Consider the following 22,876-nt stretch of genomic DNA (forward strand, 5'->3'; position numbering starts at 1 on the left):
TTATGTACGATATAACAAGTAACCACTAAATGTAGTAGTAGGGGGAAATTTGGCTGGTATTGTTCCTTTTACAAGTCGCAACCACACTTCCTGCCCATAATTTAATTCTAATAAGGCATCCCCAGTTAAAACCCTATCACAGCGTATTTCACTGTTAATATTTTCAGATTCAAATGCAAGCTTGTCTCTTCCATCCACCACTAAAAATCCAGAGAGATGGGCACTAAATGACTCAATGGTATACTTAAACACATATACCCCAAGATACGGAATTCTGAATTTTCCAGTTCTTGGAGTATATGAAGCTCCATAATTGACATCCAAATTATTAAATAGGATAGGACCAGGTGTAGTCATTCCATATGTGTGAGATGCAAAAAATGCCACCATCGGTGCATATCTGTAAGATCCTTTGGAGAAATCTGTTAGAGGAAAACAAAGTGGAGTCAATTTTCATGTTTTTTAAAATATTGTCATTCCTCATTTCTTTATCATTTTATCTCAGTTATAAAAAGGGTTAGCAGAAGGAAAAAGGTCATTCATCAGATTTAACAAGGGCATAGATGTTTGCGTGCCTCTTTGCTGAATTATCTCAAATCACTTGCCCTCTGTGAGCCTCAGTTTCTCGATTCAGATCAGGATAGAATATAATAACACTTGATACATTCCTCACAGAATCGCCTCAAAGATTAATTTGCATGTTACTTTGATCTCTCTAGAGATAAAGGAATTCAAAGCACTCTATGGTTATTATGGTGTGCCAGCATGTTTTAAAGCCCCTTGTAGGAATTGAAGCTGACATGATGTAGAAACAATTTTTCCAGCACCTTGTCAAACAGTTTCTAGAGGCTAAAACGGAAACCAGACGAAGTCATATGCACTATAGAGAACTAGACAAAAGCAATTTTCTATGTAATTAATGCCAAATGGACTCACAAAGGCTGAGATTTAAAAATAGACTAAAACATTTACTCTTTGGCATGCAGCATATTATTGAAAAAAACTTGATTTAAAATATGCTTTTGTTGTCATTAAAGAAAATATATTTCAAATGTTGCACATATTTTCTTGTATAAAAATCAGAAGTGATACACTCTTAAAGTTAATTTATAACAGGCAACACTTATAAAGGAAAATGGACAAAAAAAGACATTTTGCTCTACTTAGTACATCTGAGCATATTCTAAGTCTCACCCAGTCATACTGGCACGTTTAGCTCAACCTTCATAGAAGACATGGTGCTAATTTAAAGCTTCATTTAAATGACTATATCTGACATGAATCAAAGGTATATTTCTTTATCATCTTTTTTGAGGAGAGATTATACTAATCAGATATGTACATCTGTATTTTCTTTTAAGATGCACAAGGAAAAAAAATGACTGTCTCTGTTACATCAAAATTGAAGATTTCAACAAGCCTACATCAATCTGGATTTACCTGACAGACATTTCCGCTTGTAAATCATGTATGTCATTCAGTAAGTTTCAGAAGTAAAAGGAATTAATCCTCACACGAGTCCTGATTAATCAGGTTTAAATATGCATTTGTGAATATTTTCAAACAATGTTTTTATGACACGGAGCAAATCCAAGGCTGCGTGCACTTTCATACCTGGAGCCAGAGCATTTTCGTCCAGCAGCTTGACCGTGCAGTTCTCGCCAGTGAACGGATGCCGGCAAGCACAGATAGAGTCAGTCCTTCCGTTTATGCACGTGCCTCCATTCTGACATGGGGACCTACTGCAGTCTGAATACCTCTCTGTTCCTGAAAGAGAATCAATATAAGGGAGGCTGAAAGTGACCTGTTTTCTTGTTGATCTTAAATTATAGTTTGCAGCTGAATGGGAAAAACACTGAAGCAGAAATAAGAAAAATGGGTCCCTAGGCCCAGGTTGGTGGTCAGCATGGTCGCAGGACTTCATCAAGCCTCTTCACTCTCTGAGCTCCCTTTACTGTTTCTTTGAAGTGGGGATCTTCTATAATAGTCAAAGTGGGGAAAATCCATTGCATGAAAATGTTAAGATTTTGGTTAACTGTAGGACAGGATAGGGCATCTGGACACAGATTTATATATATTTGGAACTGATACATGATAAAGGTAGTACTTCAAATCATTGAAGAAAAACATCTATTCAATACATGGTACTAATATAAATTTAATATTCATAAAAACGTATTTTCCAAATACAAAAACACTAAATGTGAAAAAAGAAAACCAAGATCACAAACTCAAACAATCCATACAATTAGATTACAATCAAGTAAAATGCATATCTTTGTAGAGCCTTAAAATTTTGAAGATCTTAAAGCAAAACGAAACAAATATCCAGAATCCATAAGAGAAAATTCTGACCTTTGCCCACCCAAGAACTAAAACACATTTGTAGAGGGGCGCCTGGGTGGCTTAGTCGGTTAAGCGTCCGACTTTCACTTAGGTCATGAGCTCGTGGTTCGTGGGTTCGAGCCCCGCGTCGGGCTCTGTGCTGACTGCCAGCTCAGAGCCTGGAGCCTGTTTCAGAGTCTGTATCTCCCTCTCTCTCTCTCTGACCCTCCCCTGCTCACGCTGTCTCTCTCTCTCCTGGAGATAANTCTGTATCTCCCTCTCTCTCTCTCTGACCCTCCCCTGCTCACGCTGTCTCTCTCTCTCCTGGAGATAAATAAAACATTTAAAAAAAAAAAAAAAACACATTTGTAGTGAAAGTCACCATTATCAGGTTCAAAGATAAGTGACAGATTAAGAGAAAAGTTTTTTTGATGGACACAAAGAACTAATGAATAATATACATAACATACAAAAAGTTCTGACCAATCCAAAGGATTGTGGAAAAAAAGCGAAAAATGGACAAATGATATGAACTGTCCAAATACTGAACAAATCCTACAAAAGTTCATTAACATTTTTAAAGCCTTTTCAATCTTACTACTAATTAAGGAATACTAAATTTTCACCACCATTTTTACATCAGGTGGCAACATTCAAAAAGATAGAAAACATTCAGTTATGGAGAAAATGAGCATTCTCATACAATGTTGGTTAGAACTTAAATTGTTAGAACCTTAGAATGAACAATTTAACCATATTTATCAGAATTAAAAAGGTTCATATGCTCAAAGCCAGAAATTTCTCCTGGAAGAATATATATTCCAGAGACACTTGCCTATGTATGCAAAGAGAATTGTTTAAAAAATGTTCTCTATGACATAATGTGCATTAGTGAAAAACTGTAAGACACCTAAATGACCATTTTATTGTAAAATAAACTATAGGTATCTTTTCCCTAAGGAGTATTAGACAGCAGTTAAAGTATGAGATAGATTTCTGACCCATTTGATTTACTGATGGCAAAGTTCCAGTTCACTCATTAAGTATAGAATAACTTCAATTATGCAGAAAACCTCAAATTATGAATATGGTTATAAAGGTAATACATAATTATGTAAACAGAGAAAGGGTTAGGGAAGAATACATTACTGGCCACAGTTACCGCTATGGCGCCACCTTGTGACAAAAGTGTAAACGGCTTACACTTTAGTCCTTTCAAATCCTGATTGTTGATGATTTTCAAATTTAGGGTTATTTGCTTTGTTTAACATTTTTCTCAAGAAGTGAGATCTGTAAATACTTTATATACATTATAATTCATATTTAAATAACTCAAATTCACATGTAATGTGACTAAACTACATGCCTGAACTACATTATTAGAATTTTTTTTGCAAAAAAAAAATATATATATATAATATATATATATTATTACACAATTAGAATTTGGTTTAAAGTATTTTGATATATTTTCTTCAAAATTCCACAAACTACTTTGCCCATTATGGAAAACTCTACACATATGCAATATCTTTTTTAAAATGTTGCAAATTGGCAAAAAAAATTTTAACATCATTTCTCAACTAAGTGAATAGGTTATTAAACCCTTCCATTTACTGTTACCTATCATTCTAAAACCTAGCCCATTACTTCCTAGCTTTAAAAACTTCAATGATTCTCCATTCTCTATAGAAATGTGAATTCTTTATGTCAAAGCACTGTCTTCATCCTTTTTCATGTTCTCTGAATCTAGCATAGTGGTCGACTCACAGGGGTGTTCGTCACAGTGCTTCACTAGGAATGAATCAACTGTGAAGCGGAGCCGAGGGGCCACTGAATTATTTATGCAATCTGATCAGCTCTACAAATCTGTTTTCCCAGATAGGAAAATGCTATTCTCACCTGTAGACTCTGCCCCTGTGCATGAATCAGCCATCAACCTATTCTAGGCAGGAGAGTTTCAGAAATTCTAGAAATGTACTTTTTTGTATTCCTGTTGGCTCTCCTGTGAGTCTACACAACCAGGGCCTTTGCTTTCTAGGTAATGGGTAGGACGTACCTTTCAATTTTCTCTTCCCTCCATTTCATTACCTCTAAGAATAGGGTGTTTCCTTGTTCTCTGTAAGATGTTTCAGAGGATGACATTTTACCCTTGATTCCTATTCCTTTGCAAGGTCATTCATCTGGAGGAGGGGTTCACTTGAGTTTGATTCCTCCTATTGCTGTAGTAGCTGGAGGTTGCAGAGAATACACATGGTTTGCCTCCTGGGGAATCTGGTGTTCCTACTGAACACCTGTCCAGGATGCCTCACACACTGGTCTGCGTCTGCCGCTTTTGTTTTAAGTTCCTTTCTCTGGCTTCTCTGATATTTTAGATATTCCTGGTCTGCAAATCTCTGTTTAATTACTCCACATTATGATACATAAAATTATGCCCAGGTCTCCCAGAACTGGATATATTGGGAATTGACTCTAATTAGAGCAGACTGCAGTAACAATTGCCAAGTATGACCTTAGACTGAAATGAAATGGCCTTATATTTTTGTTAGTGTTATATACGCATTAAGTGTCCATTTCCAATTTTTGCAACTGCATTACATTGTGTCATAACAGGTCTTCTATGTCCTGATGTCATTGAAATTTTCTAAAATCTCATATTTATTTAATTCATTTTACCATGGATTTGCAATTACCAACAATTGCATTTATCTTATTAGGCTTGACTTATCATCTGTCCATTGAAACTGTTCTTTGCTTTAATTCTTCATGCAATAGTTTAAATTAATACTCCCAGGTTCATCATTTCCAAACTTATGTTTCATGTGTTCATCCAAGTCACTGATAAAAATACTTAATGGATCAGTGTCAAGCCAGAGTTTTATAATAGACAACTAATGACTGATTGACATTGATTTATAAATTGAAATTATTTATGGTTTGTTCTACAATCAATTAAAAAATCTACTTTTGTACATCATCTAACTCACGTTTTTTACTTTATTACAAAAATACTTAAAATACTGGTTGGGTATCTATAAGTTCCTGTATATGCTTGTGCTCAAAAAGCATTTTTTTTCTTGAATTAACAACAAAAGTCAGACCTCCTAAAAGCATAATTTTCTTTTTGAAATCTTCTCTCATCCCCATCAACAGAATTAATTATGTTAATTCTCTTATTGTCAGATGCTCAGAAGTTCTCTGTTGAATTTATCACACTCCACTTTAATTGCTCACATATCCTCCTCACTTTCAGTTACTTTGTGAGCTTTTGTGAAGTCAGGGCTTGAGTCCTCTGTTAAACTTTGTGTCACTACTGACCAGCATGGTACCTGACACACCAAATGCTAAAATGTCTTTTTTAAAGTTGAATAAAGAAGCACAGGGTGATGTATGGAGTTGCTGAATCACTTATATCATACATCTGAAACTAATAACACCATATGCTAACTACCTGGAGTGAAAATAAAAACTAAAAAAAATAAGATGAAGATGGATAAACAAATTAATGAAAGATTGAACAGATGACCACATTCTTAACCCAACACTCTAACCCTTCTCCACATTTCGCAAAGACTGGGTAGAGTTCGATGCTATGATGTCATTGGCATGTTTTTCTAGAGACCTGGAATCATCTCAAGCAAATTTTCCACAGCTTGTCTCCTACCTTGGGCTTCACTAAAGTCTTAAACTCTTTCTAGCCCATTTATTTTCTTTGGTGGAGGTCAGTACGATTAGTTGAACAGTCTGCCAACTCAACATTCTACTATCTTGTGCAAATAGCATAACTAATCCCTCAATATTCATTTCCCTGCTCTGAACATGACTAAAATTCCTTTGCCATTGACTTGGAATGTTTCATAAGCTATAATTTGTTCTGGTCTTTGCTTTCTGGCCCCTAATATGTGCTCAAGTTATACTTTCCTATTAATTCTACTTCTATATTTCATAAATGTTCATGTTAAATTTGAACTGACTGGAGAGCTCCTTACATTTTCAAAGCACTCTGCCTTTGCTAATATTTGTCATTCTTTATTATAATTATTTGCAAAATCTATGAGGTCCATGAGAAGAGGGAGTGTGTTGAATTTACCATTCTGTCCACTCAGTCTTTCTCAGGGGTCATTCAACATTTACTCAATAGATACTTAATGAATAAAATGAAGTGGCAGCAGCACATGGGTGGCTCAGTTGGTTAAGCGTCTGACATTCGGTTTTCGCTCAGGTCATTATCTCATGGGTTTGTGGATTTGAGCCGTTTATTGAGCTCTGCACTGGTGGCATGGAGACTGCTTGGGATTCTCTTTCTCTCTCCCTCTCTCTGCCCCTCCCCCACTTGTACTTTCTCTGTCTCTCTCAAAATAAGTAAAATTTAAAATAAATTTAAAATAAATAAATAAATAAATAAAATGAAGTGGCCTATTTTATTGATGTTTTCTCCATCATTCTTATTTTTATTTATAGTACATATAATGTTATATATAATACATTTTATATAACATATTTTACTTTTATTTTATGTAGTATTTACTTCATTTAAAAATTTTATTGCTTAGTTCTGCTCTAGTATCAAGATCTTTTTTTTTTCTTTCTTTATTTAAACAATAACATTGTAGAGGGTAGATAATCCTGATCTCTGCTTGGGGCAGAATGGAGTTTCCAAAATAGGGGTGAGGAAACCTAATATTGCCTCTGGGCCAATTTTGTCATACACAGAGGAGTATGATGTACAAATCTACTGCACAATTTTGCCCAAGGTAACATTTCCACACACTAGAACTTTATTTTTCATTCCAATTCCAATGCCCTCTAAAATGATTCCATACTCATACTTATGGACACACTAACTTTCAGCATTATTCTGTGTCCCCATTCATCAAAACTGTTCTTGTCAAATAAGGTTTATTTGCTCTAAAAGTGCATTGCTCTAAAAGTGGTTCATATGTTTCTTTCCAACAACTTCACGAAATGTATTTATTTGTTTATATTAAGTTTCCAAATTCATTGTTCTAATTAGTCATATTCTGTCCATTGGCAGATAGATGGATGGAAATATTGTTTCTAAAAATCTTTACTACTTTTCCTTCAAGTCATAAGTTTTTATTTTTGTTCTTCTTTTTAAATCACTACTGCTGCTCTTGATACTGTTTCTGGGAAATTTCTTCTCAGCCTTTCAAATATAGCTTTAAAGCTCATTTAATCATATCAGCAATCCTTCCTGAGTGTATTTGCTTTGTCTCAGAAGATTTACTCTAACCTTATCATCAAATTATCATTCATTTATCTTAAAAATTTTTTTTTTAACATTTACTTATTTTTTGAGAGACATGGACAGAGCCTGAGTGGGTGAGGGACAGAGAGGAAGTCACAGATTCTGAAGCAGGCTCTAGGCTCTAAGCTGTCAGCACAGAGCTCTACGCCCAGGTGCTTTTATCATTCATTTATCTTAAGACATGACCTAGGAAATTGAATGTTTCTATTTGATATCATCAACTGTTTTCAGTTTTTTCTTAAACGTCATAACTGTGGGGCTCTTGGGTGGTTCAGTCAGTTAAATGTCTGACTTCGGCTAAGGTCATGATCTCGTGGTTTGTGAGTTCGAGCCCCACGTTGAGGTCTGTACTGACACCTGAGACCCTGGAGCCTGCTTCAGATTCTGTGTCTCTCCCTCTCTCTGCCTCTCCCATGCTCATGCTCTGTCTCTTGATGATAAATAAAAACATTAAAAAATTTAAAAAGTCATAACCTTTAATCAAAAACAGTATTTAAAAAATTACAAATAACATTAAAATATGTTCAACACTATTAGTCATTAGGAAGATGCAAAATAAAGTCACAATTAGATACATCTACACACCTATTAAATGGCAAAATAAACAATATTGACAATACCAAGTGTTGGCAAGGTTGTAGAGAAATTCTCGTACATTACTAGTGGAAATGGCAAGTGGTTGACCATTACTTATAAAAATAAAACTATGCTTATTTTATAAGCAAGCTGTGCTTTTGCTATATACCTATTCAAAAGAAATGAAAACCTGTGTGCGCCTAGGCACCTATGTGTAAATGTTTATAGCAGCTTAATTCATAATCAGCCCACATTGGAAATGACCAAAATATCTTTCAACTGGTCAATGGATGAACAAACTATGGTAGTCTATGCAGTGGAAGGCTCCTCAGAAATAAAAAGGCATACATTCAACAGCATGGATGAATCTCAAACATAATGTACTAAGTGGAAGAAGGTAGACTCAAAACCCTATGTACATGCATTTCATTTATAAAATATTCTGGAAAAGATAAAACTGTGAGGGAAGACAACAGACCACTTGTTGCCAGTGACTGGGAGTGGAGGTAGACTCTGACTACAAGGTACATAAGGAAGTTTGTGGGGATGATGGGTGATGGACAGGTTCTCTGTCTTGATTGTTGTGGTGATTACATGACTGCTTTTGTCAAAACACACACATCCTTCCACATCCCTATGTTTCTTTTTGTTTTCATTTTCTTTTTTCTTAAAGATTGAGTTTGGAGATACATATACTTTCCTGATTATTATCATTCCTCCTTTTTCCTTCATTGATCTCTTTCTCTCTCTCTCTCTCACTTTGATCAAACATAGGAAATCTCCAGTTTTTAGCTTCTTTTATTTTTCTTTAGCTCTCTAATTTACTTCTGTGTCCTTGAACATCACCTCTGTGCAAGTAATTTCTAACTCTTATCTGAAAACCATTTTCTGGTTCCAGGACTACCTTACTAATTAACTCGTGGACTTTTAATAGAAATAATAGATTTTTTAAGTTTATTTATTTATTTATTTTGAGAGAGAGAGAGAGAGAAGAAAATCTCAAGTAGAGTCCACAATGTCAGCACAGGGCCCAATGTGGAACTCAAACTCACAAATCATGAGACAATGACCTGAGCTGAAATCAAGAGTTGGCTGCTTAACCAGTTGAGCCACCCAGGCACCCCACAGAAACAACTGATCTTTAAATTAATGTATCACAGACTGAACTTCCTTTCCTGTATATATCTGTGCTTTCTCCTTAACGTTATTAGTTCCATTAGTGGAATGATTAACTTCTCATTTCTATGAGATTGATACTTTATTCAGACTCTGGTGTTATTCTTCATTCTAAGACTTTGTATTTTCAATTACATGTTTCTACTAAATATATATTCACATTTAACTGTCACTCCTAGCTTCCATTTTATTCCTGTCTCTATCACCTATTTGAGATCTTCATCTGTTCATGCCAGAACTATTATAATAATTTGCTAACTGGTCTGTCTGAAGAACTCAAACTTAATAATGCATATCCATAATTAGCCATATTCCTGCTTTAAAATATTTTGGGTGCCTGGGTGGCTCAGTCTGTTAAGCATTCAACTTCAGCTCAGGTTATGAGCTCAGGTCATGATCTCACAGTTCCTGAGCTTGAGCCCCACTCCAGGCTCCTAGTGACAGTTTAGAGCCTGGAGCCTGCTTTGAATTCTATGTCTCCTTCTCTCTCTTCTCTTCCCCAGCGCATGCTCTAACTTTCTCTGTCTCTCAAAAGTAAATAAATGTTAAAAAAAAAATCTTTGTTGCCAAGAGAATGAATCTGAACATAGCACACTCAGAATTGGATGTAAATGGTATGAATGTTCAGCCCAAATCTACTTCTTACTTAAGATTTGCCCAAACACCCAGTTCTCAATAAGAAATGAAACTCTTATAATAATGAAAACATATAGCACTCATTTAGTGCTTAGTACATGTTTTGATCTGTTTCTTTCATATTTAAAATAGTTTTATTACAATGTATATTGTTCATAAGTATATAAAAATTTAAAAATAATAAAAATACGTAAAACATAACAACCACCAAATATCACACTACTCTCTAAGTACATCCTCTACTATCAACTTTTGTTAAAATAAAATTACAAAGTTTCTGGACCAGGGCCTTGCTTTCTATACCTCTTGAAGACTTAACTATTTTCTCAACAATTGAAGCCTATCCTACCATCTTATTTAATAATGCTGCAATCTGCTCCCAACACACCCTGGCATTTCCTACAGTGCACTGTTTCCCTTACCTTTCTCGCTTTTTCTTTTATGCACAGCATTTATTACCTTTTAACATACAATGTAATTTATGTTGTTATTTTTTTCCCCTCTATCCCGCTGGAGTGTAAACTTCAGGAAGATAGCTTTTTCTCTAAAACATTATGATGTATCCAAAATATCTAGAACAGTACCCGATTCCATTTAGCACTCAATTATATTTGTTGAATTGAATCAAACAGTTATGAATTATAACCATTTTCAAATAACAGTAATAACTCTAAAGATTGTTATTCGACCCCAAGAGAAAAACCACTTAAATGAGTTTGAGCACAACATTTTGAGCTAATATGACACTGACACATAAAAATTAACTGATACTTTTATTCCACCTTTAATCTAGGAAGGTATTTGTAAAGATCTAGAGGTAGACATGCAATTTGAGATTTTTAAGAAAATATCATAGTTTATAATAAAGTCACTGATTTTAGGTGATAATTGGAAAGTAGTTTCCTCACTATTACCCAGATAATTATTTGGGTTACTTGAATACTTTTCATAACTTCCAATTTAATACAGCAGTCTTGGGGAATACAGTCAGATGCTAACATCCACTTGAGGTGTGCACATCCTAGTACTTCTTGGTGTTTTCTCAGTACTCTCTTCTCATTTCTTTTTCTCCACCAACCCTTAGAGGCTGCTCTATTGATTTGATTCTGCTCTATTTCCCATCCCTCCATAGAATACATACATTCCCCTGGTTTATCTCACCCATACCCAGAGTTTCAAAGCACTTATCTTTATGCCGATTCCTCTCAAATCTAAATATCCACACAAATTTTAAAACTTAGCACTTGCTTATGATTATAAAGTCTAAAAAGAATTCATGAAGGAGTATTGATTAACCATAAAAAATGGCTTCCTTTTTTCATACAAGGTAGATGTATATTTTGATTCCTCTATCTTTCTGGAACAGTGCCATACAATAACTTTCTTCCACTGATTTCCTTAATTCTCCAAACATTGTGTAATGACTTTATTGGTAATTCTTTAGAGGTGAAGAGTTTTGAGTTTAACTCAATCAATAATGATAACAATAAAGGTACCCAGTCATAGTTTCTCCCCAACGAATGATATTCAATATAAACATATTTGAATAGTTCAAATTAAACTTGGGATAAAATACTTATTTATTTTCAGGGTCACTTTTAAGCTGTATATAGTGAAATTGGCAATCAATTGTTTCTCAAACTTCATATGCAGTTAAAATTTGGTACAGCTATTATTTTTATGCTTCAATTTTTTGTCAAGATATAACTATAATGTCCACTCAGACCACTGTACAATAGTTCACAATATGTGATTTAATAATCCCCACACTTTCCTTCTCATGTTTGATAACTCATATATGAAATCATACAATCATGTTGAATTTAGTGTTTTTGATGACCAGTTCAAAGACATCTATTCATTGTATTTAGTTACAGACCAGTTAATAATCAAATCTGGTTTCAACTCTCGGGTGCCAAAGAAATAGTCTCCTGTAGAAATAGCTCCCGTGATTCTTGTCAAAGAAATAAGCGAAGCAGGTGCAGTGTCTGTGTTAAGTGGGACCTGGTATTCTGTCCCCTTTTCTTTTCTGTGTCTGACCATGTGTTATAAATTTTGGTTCAGGTGTGAGTGTCAAACACATGGGCTTCTGCCTGCTCACTCAGAGACCATGGATTCTTTACTGCAAGATAAGGTACAGGAGGGTCTGTCGGTTCTGTCAGCATCCTCTCCTCAATTGTCATCCTTCCATCTGAAGGAGAATTACATGGAAACCTGAGGACTCTTTTCTTCTCCCACGGAACCATGAACAAAAATAGTACATTTAATATTCTCTTCAACACTGGTATGTTTTATTGACACAAACTGGAGAGACTATTCCCAGCAGATAGGCTTGCCAATCAATTTTGACACAATGGATATCTTTACCATCAGGAGCAGAAAAGAATTAATGGAGCAGGCCTGAGACTGCTAGCTTTAGAGAGGCCTGCCTGCAAGGTTTTGCCCTTAGCCCACCTCTGGGCACTTGGCTTCTTGCCATTTCCTAATTAGTAAGTGTCATTCACTGTGCCCAGACTTTTTGTACAAATAATATGGGTGTCCTGGATATCTGTTTTCCTCTGAGGGTCTGCAGTTGTGATATATGCTAAGAAGAGGGTGCCTACATGATCAATCCTGTTATAGACAAAATGTTTATGTCGGCTAAAAATCCATACATTGAAATCCTGACCCTCCCCCCCAGTCTGATAGTGTTGGTAGGTAGGGACTCCTGGGTGGGGGGGTTTACTAGATCATGAGGGTGGAATCCTCATGAATGGGATTAGTGCCTTGTTTTTAACAGACCCCAGAGAGCTCTCTCACTCCCTTCCTTTCTACCATGTGAGAATATAAGAAGTGAACAGTCTGCAGCCTGCAAAAGGGTTCTCTCCAGAACCCAACCATGATGCACTGATATGAGACTTCCAGCCTCCAGAACTATGAGAAATGAATTACTATTGTTAATCAGCCACCTAATCCATGGTACATCGTTACAGCAGCCTGAATTGACCAATAAAACCCCTGGGTGCTGACCATTTGAAGGACTTCTCTGGGCAGATATATTACTGCATTTGTGTGTGTGTGTGGTGGAGTGTGGGACTAGAGAAAAGAGCACACACAAGCGTACTTCCTTACAGGACAGAGTGAGCATAAGAAAGCTGGTACATGGATTTCTCCAGACTCTGCCTGTACCATTTGCCCACTCTGATCCTATCATGTAACTTCTCACTATAATACACCTTAGCTCTGTGCATAACTATTTGCTGAGTTCCATGAGTGCTTCTGACAGATCACCAAACTTGTGTGTGGTTTTAGAGACCTTTATAAAACACAGCATCAATTCTAAATTCAAGCTCTTATCCTTCAAAATTTAATTAGCTCATAGTCAACTATTTTGTACAGAAGTCAACACATTAGTTATCTATTTTTTTTAAAGTGAGTGAGAGAGTATGAGCCAAGGAGAGGCGCAGAGGGAGAGAGATGGAGAATTTTAATTAGGCTCCAGGACTAGAGTGGAGCCTGACATGGGGCTCAATCCCAGGACCCTGGGATCATGATCTGAGCTGAAATCAAGAGTTGGATACTCAACCAACTGAGTCATCCAGGTGCCTCAACTTATTAGTCATCTTGAGGTATATTTGCAAATGTTAATTTTTTATAATATGGAAACACATGAAAAGTATAAAATACTTTGTAGAAGACAATTTCAAAATTTTTTGCAGATATTTTTCAGCAGTTATTAATACACATGCATTTTTATATACTTCAGCCTTTATATTTTGTATCTTATTCTTTTTGAGTTATCATTATAGGGTAGGCATGAACTTAGTTATAAGCATATGTTGAAATTACTTTAACATTTATTTATTTATTTTGAGAGGGAGAGAGAGAAAGAGAGAGCAAGCAAGGAAGGGGTAGAGAGAGAAGGAGAGAATGAATCCCAAGCAGGCTCCATGCTGTCAGTGGAGAGCCCAATGTGGGCTGGAACCTCCAAACTGTGAGAATGAGATCATGACCTGAGTCAAAATCAAAGTCGGAAGCTCAACAAACTGAGCCGCCCAGATGCCCCCATATGTTGAATTTAAAATACAATGATGTGGGGCTCCTGGGTGGCTCAGTCGTTAAGCGGCCAACTTCAGCTAAGGTCAGGATATCACGGTTCATGGTTTCGAGCACCACATTGGGTTCTGTGCTGACAGCTCAGAGCCTGGAGACTGCTTCGGATTCTGTGTCTCCTTTCTCTGTCCCTCCCCCACTCATGCTCTATTTCTGTCTCAATAATAAACATAAAAAATAATTTTAAAAAAATGCAATGACTTATAAAGATAGAGAATGTTGGAATACCATGAGTCTATAAGTTGTGTTGATTTATGTAAAGAATTATATGTCAAATATTAAGTGAAAATATTAGGGAAAACCATAAACATTGGGTATGGCTCTGGTTGTAATCATAATACGCATGGGTGCAATTTATTTAATGATATACTGTATACAAGTTAGTTCCATGATCCTCAAAATAAACTTTTGAGGTAGATATATTATTCTATATTTTATAAATGAGGAAAGCAAGTTTTAGAAAAATAAAAATAAATGTAAAAATGACGTTTACAAATAAATACATTGCCAGGTGGGACCTGAATCTTGGTTTCCTGATTCCAAAATTGGTGCTCCTTAGTAATCATAACTAACTCAATGCAGAGTCACAAAAATTAGATATGGTTTTAAAGTGGTATAAAACAGTTAAGGATCCAGGCTCCTATTTTTCTCTTTTAAATCACTTATATATACCTCAGCAATAGTTTTAGGAAGTATATTTAGTATACTACCAAGTCTTATGTAGAATGTAATCTTTCTTAAGAGGAGTGGTTAAAAGGGCAATTACGAATAAAAGTGGCTTATTTTGAGAGTTTAGTATAGGTAAATACTGGGAAATGGTCACAATAAAAAGTCAGTGGTTTTACGAGGAGGCGGTGTGCATCCTCAGCACTGTTGCTGCTGATGGGTTGCGGCAGGATTCAGCTCCTCTTAGAAGGCAAGCAGCCAAACCCTCTCTGTGGGGACAAGTCTGCCGATTGCTGTACAAACAAATCTTCAAAGATGAAATAAAACCCTCTTGGTGTCTATGGGAATATTGTTTAGACACAAATCAAATATTTAGTGATTCAACCGGAACAGCTTATCAGCGCCGGCCTAGGAGGAATCATAATTAACAGAACCGAATGTGGCATGGCTCACAAGAAACTGATAGGGAGGAAGACTCTGAATTTCGCCCTTCTATTGCTTCAGTCGAAGAAAGATCTTGTGAATCATTGATGGTGACTTTCAGTGACAACTGCCCACTGGCCATATCCCAGAGAATCCAAACACAAAAGTAGCATCTTTTTTATTTGTATTTATTTATTTTTTCTGAGAGAGAGAGAAACAGCAACAGGGGAGGGTCAGAGAGAGAGGGAGACACAGAACCTGAAACAGGCTCCAGGCTCTGAGCTAGCTGTCAGGACAGAGCCGGACTCGAGCTTGAACCCATGAACTGTGAGATTATGACCTGAGCCAAAGTCGGATGCTTAACTGACTAAGCTACCCAGGCACCCCTGAAAAGTAGCATCTTTACTTCCTGGTAAGTGCAGGAATGAAGACAATATTTGTATCTTCGAGAAAGGAAACTCTAGGAGTATCAATTCTGGCCATCTGGAATATTCAGGTATGGCCAGACACTGAGATAGATTTGATGTGCTGAACAGAAGCAGAAGGAAGAGTAAAGCAGGTGAACAATACTACACAATCTCTAAGTATAGTGGCTGAAGACTGGGCCCTGCGACCAAGAGACCAGGGGCCAGGCTCAATCACTAGCCAGTTGCATGAACTAAGCAGAATAGATGAGTTCATCTTTCTGAGGGTTAGTTGACTTATCATCAACAATAACAATAATGAGAGCTATTTCTTAAGTATTGTTAATTAGGCTAACATATGTAGTATAATTTTTACAGTACCTGTGATATACTGAGTGTTAATACGTAGAATTCAATATTATGTTATTATAATATTACTATTATTAGGCTTGAAGTGATCAGTATGAAAATAAAGATTACATTTTAAAAATGACATTTATATGGTTTTTCATTCTACTAATTGTACTTATTAGTCTGCAAATAATAGTGGCTATAATCTGAATAATGTTGTGAGATTCATAAGACGATGGTGAATTATCTTCTGATGTTGGTTAGGTAGTGGAGCAATCTGGCTACATGGTATTTATAATAGAATAGCAAAGGTCAAAGGACACACAGCCAAATTTAGCCAGAGTGCCAGTGTGTCCCATCCCTGGTGTGAAACAGAGTATGAAAAGTAGTTAATTGAAATGGGTTTATTCTTACAGGAAGAAATTAGCCTGAGTCCACTGGTTTTATCACCATGGATAGACTTCATCTGCTCAGCTGTCCCATGGATGCCATCAGTTTTATGGCCCATAGAAGCTGGCTTAATGAGCTTGCATATCTACACATCCACTAAAAGGGTACTATGCATTATGCTACTGGTCATACATAAAGTGAATATCCAACCAGTTGATGAAATTAGGCCAATATATCTTTAGTGCCCTGACATTGTTATTGGCTATCTTTACTGAAATAAAATAAAGAACTTTTAATTAATTATTAATTTTTGTAGATAGCCCTATAAAATATTTTATTTCCAGTAAATAAAGGAACAGGAAGCAATTTTATCAAGGCATCATTGGAAAAATGAGGATCAGAACTAAGTTAATTATTAGCCCATTAAGCCCAATACTGAGTCAGCTGCTATATAAATATCTAAATACAATTTTTATAAGCTTCTAACATGCATTCTTTATACTATAAAGGTTTGTAAGTTCTTATGTTCTATTAAACATTTTACCTCAATAAATTTTGGAGCTATTTAAATTTTATACTTAGTGTATGGATCCAAGTATTTTTTGGTTTAAGAAAAAAGAAAAGACATGGTTTACCTGGTGTATGATCACATGTGCTATAGAACTTATTGAACTTAAAATTTTAGGAAACATTTGCAATGTCCACAGGAAGACCAAGGATGGAAATAAAATGAGAAAAAGAACAACTGACTATTTTTCCTAAAATTTTAAGAACATCTTGTAATGAAGTACTACTACTTTTGTCTTGGAAATGCTAAGTCTGAATTGTTTGTTCTATGATTCTAAGATTAGTCTTCCTGGGTCAGACTAACTGGAAGGAACTCAAAAGTAAAATACAATAATTTAGGTAATGAAGAAACAATTCAGCTTTGTATTATTCTGTGATTTATAATATTATCAAAATATTCAGAAATTAAATATGGAGTTATATTGTGTTAGGATAATGATCATTCATAATTAGAAATCTGTAAAATAAAAATAATTCATCCAACTGGGCATATAATTTAACAGCACACTCATAAGAGAGGAACAGTGTCATTTCTTTTAGTGAGAATCAGTAGCTATTACTTTCATTGTGGAAAGAATATTTAATATTATTCATGTGCCAAACATATTCATAAAACACTTCTCTCATATAGAGAGACTATTAGGTAGTTTATACATACTGCATTGAATTCCACCTTCCTCCCAAATTTATGATTCTCTTCAGGTGTTTACAACTTCTATTAATGATATTGCTACCCTCTCATTTCCCAAATTCCAAACCTCAGAATATTCTACGTCTCTCCTTCCCCAAGTGCCATACACCCAGGCTATGAACAGCTCACATTTTTCACAATAATGCACTTTGCAAATATTTCTACCAATGAGCTCAGCAAAATACCTAACACAGTCCCATCACTTAAAAGGAAGAAACAGAGACACAGACAGGTGAACTTGCATAAGGTTACAGAGAAATTTACTGAAACCACTAGAATTCAAATCATAATTTGTTTGTGGCTTGGATCACCAATTTTTCCGCTCTCCTGCTGTTTTTATTAATTTTACTTTTGCATTTTGTCTCACATCTGTCCGCTCTGTTCCAACCACCTCTTCCTTAGATCTGGCTCTTATGCTTTGCTAATATTGTCCTAACTGGTATCTCTAGTTTCATTCTTTGCAGACATGCTGTATACTACTGCTAACGTCACGCTTCTGAGAGATACTTTTTACCACACTCAACCCTCTGCTCCAAATTTTCAAAGACCCCTTTTTACAAAATCATGTCTAAATGCCTTAGTGTTGTGATCTCAATGTGTCTACACAAAATTTATGTGTTGACATTCTCAATCCCAAAGTTGATGAAATTAGGAGGTGGGGCCTTTGGGAGGAAGAGTCCTCATGAACAGGATTAGCATTCTTTTAAAAGAAACTCCAGAAACAAACAAACAGATAGATAATAGATAAATAGGTAAATAGAAATAAGAGACCCCAGAGAGACCTCTCACACCTTCCACCATGTGAGAACACAGCAAGAAATCACCAGCTGTGAGGAAGAGGGACCTCACTAGAAGATATTCAGGTTGACTCCTGATCTTGGACTTCCAGCCTCCAAAACTGTGAGAAATACATTTCTGTTATTTGAAAGTTACCCAGTCAGTGGTATTTTCTTATAGCAGCTTATGGGAAAATTTGATTGTATTATAGAGGTCTTATCAGGAAAGAAGTTAAGAGGGGAACTGGGTGACTCAGTCGGTTAAGCGTCCAACTTCAGCTCAGGTTATGATCTCGCGGTTCCTGAGTTCAAGCCCCATGTTGAGCTCTGTGCTCACAGCTCAGAGCCTGGAGCCTGCTTCAGATTCTCTGTCTACCTCTCTTTCTGCCCCTCCTCTGCTTGTGTTCTGTATCTCTCTCAAAAATAAATACACATAAATGAAAAAAGAAAAGAAGAAACATTTAAACAAATATGTACACTATACACACTTGTTTTGTTTTGATGCCTATTGGATGGAATCTCATTCCAATGGTACATCAGTGATCATTGAATTACTTAACTATTCACCCAAGTTCATGAAAGTACTTTTTATATCTTAAGCTCTTGATAAGCCACACAGATTGACTAAATACCCTTTAAATAGAAAGCAATTAAAAGTTATTTTTTCAGCAATAACTTACCAGGAACTGGAACGTTGTCTGTGTTTCTTTGGGTCCGGCCTATCAGGACAGTGGTCAGATTCCCTGTGGGTTTTTTGAGTGAACTGGGTTTCTTCAGCAATGGTTTTATTTGCTTCTGAGACTTGGCAACATTTACAAGACTACCAGACAATGTTCGATTTATATACCAAGTTAAATTGGATATGGCAATTTGAGTTTTTATTTCAATGACTGATTCCACAAAATCTGTCAGACCTTTCTGAAGAAGCTTAATATCTGGAAGGGAACCTTCTATCCATTTAGGTATGGTAGCATTCAGTTCTGATATACTTGTAGAAGCATTATGACACATCATTAAAACTTCATGCAGAGTTTTGTTAAGTAAAGTGAAGTTACTTGAAAGGTGAATGGATTTTGCTTCCAGGGCCTTAAATCTGGAACTCAGTACCTGCAGTTGAATGGTCTGGTCTCTCTCACTTGTAGCCGCACTGCCTTTTTTAAGTGAAACATAATAAGGTATGAGTGTCTTGGTCACTTTAGACTCAATTCCTTGCAACCTAGTTTCAAAATTTTGGGAAATCTTTGTGGCTGAGAGTATTTTTTCCTCCAAATAACTCATATTTTGCTGGTATTTTATCACTTGGAAAGTGGTTTCATTGAACATTTGATAAATCTTTTGAAAGTTGGACTGACTTAGTTTCTCATCTTTAGTACTATCTGCAAGGACCTTGGCAACTTGCAAAACAAAGTTGTATCTCTGGTTGTCATTGACCAGCATCTGAATAGAATCATTCAAACGTTGGAATTGAGGAATAAATGCTAAAATAGTTTCCATATTTTGGGTGCATTTATGATGGACCTCAGGATTATAGTTTATGGTACTGAAAGTCTCTTTTAGCATGTAGTTATCTTGAATGAAATCAATGGCATTATTTATAATAGTCATTGTTTTATTTAAGCCATCTTCCATTTCCAAGGCATATTCATCGATACGTCTGTCTAAGGCATCACTACGGCTCTGCACTTCATTCCTAAGTAAGTTGTGTCTTTTTGAAAGTTCTTTGATAAGAATATTTAGACTGTTGACAGCAATAGTCAGATTTTCCAATTTTTTCTTTGTAGCTACTGCTTCTTTTGGTTGTTCATGTGTCATCGTCTCTCTAAATGGTGTTCCCCGCTCAAGCAAGGGTTGAAGGATCTCCATATCATAAGTCAGATCATTTAGCTGCTCATTCATTTTATCCACCTTATTGTCCATTGGAAAGAGAACGTCAGCCAAAGTTTGGTTTAAAACTTGTAAATTCTCTTCTGTGTCTTTAATTTGAAATTTAAAATCCTTTCTGCACTTGGATAACATGTCTTCACACTCACTTCTGACAGATTCTTTCTCCATCTCCAAAGCCATGGTGAGATTGTTAATCTTGCTGTCCTGGATGTGCAAATCATCAAACATTTGCAGCAGCATCAAACCCTGCTTCTTTATATTCTCATGTAGAGCAGACACGTACTCAGTGACATTATTGCTAAGTGATTCAGCAGTTAGAACACCTTTCTGAACTGATACTTGTTCAGTTGATAACAGATGCTCATGTACTTCCCTCATTTTAAATAGAGTCTTGTTGAGGGATTCATAATACAGAACACTCCTTGAGTGTTCCTGTTCTAAAGCACTTTCTAAGTGAGTTTGCTTTGCTTCTAATTCTTTAATAGGCTTTTCACATGTAAAAGTAATTTTTTGTCTTATATTCACAATGTGATTCTTTAGATCTAGTACATCAGTTAAAGTGGGTCTATTTTCTTGCAATAAAACAGACTTTTGCTGGACTGCTATAGAAACCACGGATTCATTGACTTGCCGAATTAGTTGTCTGGTGTTTTCAAGGTCCTCTGATAGGCTTGATACAGTCTTGAAGAGCTGTGCTACAGTCTCTTGCATTTCATTTTGAAAAAATTTAAATTGTTCTCTTACTATATTCTTCACCAGGTCATTAATGCTTTTGGATTTTAGACCTAGAGAAAGAAATAATAAAAAATAATAAATGATATATGATTTTAATTATATAAATTTTAGATATCTCTAGAGAGATAAAAAGCTTGAGACTAAACCCTAATAACATGTAATAGTAAAAATACTTCTTCACTAGATTTACTTATGAAATTTTAAAAAATGACTATAGTTCATAGAAGGAGATCACCTTGTTAACTGATAAAATTGAGGGAAGAAATCAACTGGGTTGTAGAACACACCAGCACCATAAACAAAAGATATGAAGGAACTGCTACTGATTTCAATTAATAGACCTTGTATGTTACGATTCTAACTCTAGGCTTACTCTGGTATGAAAATAAATGGCTTTGGGCTATCTGCCTCGGTAAATAATACCTGGTGTTATCTCATGACTATGTTATTAGGTTTCTAGTAATTAGGTTTCAGAGCTTGTGTTTTGAGCTCATAAAAACTAATAAATTGACTGCAGAGAAGAAATTTAATGACATTCCCAAATGAGGAACAATATGAAGTAATAGTCACAAGATTCAACGATAGCTTATCATAAAATAAAATAATAATGAGAGGTTTGGGGATCACAAAACAAAGTCAGATGAAAATAGAAATTCAAGATGTACCTCAATTATCATAATATGACATTAATTCTTAGCAAAAATAAGAGGAAACTTGCTACTCCTGAAACACATATTAGTATCTCCCATATTAGAAAGCATGGACTGATCATAAATCAGAATTATGGACATCTCAAAGTAGTATTAAAAAAAAAAACAGAAAAGGGTCCTTGAAGGACTCAGAACTCAGAACTATTCAGAATAAGAAATGAATACTTAAAAATGTAAAAAACCAGCAAACCAAACCTATTACATACAAAAACAGGGAAATGGGAAAAAATAAAATATATGCTTGAGGTTTACTTCTAGTAAATAGCTATGAAGCACATATAAATGGAAGATATCTCCACTCAAATCCAAAATGTAGCAATGACTGTAATGCAATATACTACAAAGCATTTTGAACAGGAAAGCCTACCTAATTGTAAAATGAGTTATGGCTATCATAAAGCCTATTTAAGACGGATAATTACAGAATAAAAATATATAGTCTCTACATGTCTCTATTTTGTAAGCATGTTTTAAAAAAGTATTTAAGATGCCCAAGAGACTTACATAAAAAGTATGTGAAAGATCAATTATAGCAAATAGAATGATTTATTGCTTGAGCATCTTGTTATTAATCTGGTACAAAGACAAAGCCGTAAATGTTGTTTTCATGAACAAATATTTTCCTGGAAATCATATACCCTAAAGGTCAATGTTGCTAATTGATCTTTAGGGAATAGTATTTCTAGAGTTAAAAAAAGTTATTTTACATTTCTAAACATAGCAGAAACTGAAATACATTTAAAAGTCCAAAAAATATAAGTCACTGAACATCAATTTGTGTGTAATTGAAAAACTAATAGTAAAAATGTGAAGTATCGGAATACTAACAATGACACAGCATCAAAGTACTAAGTAAGGGCTAAGTTCATTAGAAAAGATTAAACAGCTACAATTAAGTTAGATTGTACTGAAACAGTCCTAGCTTTTATATTTAAGAGCATGAATAATCACACCAGAAGGCTTCTAAAGTATTTTTATTTTCTAAATTTTACTTAGCACTTGACCAGTTGCCTACATATACAACAAATTTACATTGAGGATATTCTCACATGCTACACAGAAAATAAAATTTGGAAAGTTATATTTCTCATACTAAAAATAGGATATGTTAGTTTCATTGGGTGTAAAGTGCTACTCAATAGCAAAGTTTTTTTATTGTACTTCCCACAATGTCATTTAGTCATTTCCTGTTAGTTAAAATTGTC

The 22,876-nt window shown here is 35.3% G+C and overlaps 1 protein-coding gene across 1 annotated transcript in view; it reads right to left on the reverse strand.

Annotated features, from left to right (window-relative positions):
- The window catches only part of MMRN1 (multimerin 1), a 53,565-nt gene continuing 30,689 nt past the window's right edge, over positions 1 to 22,876 (reverse strand). Inside the window, exons 6-8 of the mRNA XM_039245367.1 lie at positions 19,023 to 21,011; positions 1,615 to 1,761; positions 1 to 422 (exon numbers count right to left, since the gene is read on the reverse strand). Coding sequence (XP_039101298.1) covers positions 1 to 422; positions 1,615 to 1,761; positions 19,023 to 21,011 — 2,558 coding nt within the window. The remainder of the gene's footprint in view (positions 423 to 1,614; positions 1,762 to 19,022; positions 21,012 to 22,876) is intronic.

This window comes from Hyaena hyaena, unplaced genomic scaffold, assembly GCF_003009895.1.
Source record: "Hyaena hyaena isolate Hyena2069 unplaced genomic scaffold, ASM300989v1 scaffold_255, whole genome shotgun sequence".
NCBI lineage: Eukaryota > Metazoa > Chordata > Mammalia > Carnivora > Hyaenidae > Hyaena > Hyaena hyaena.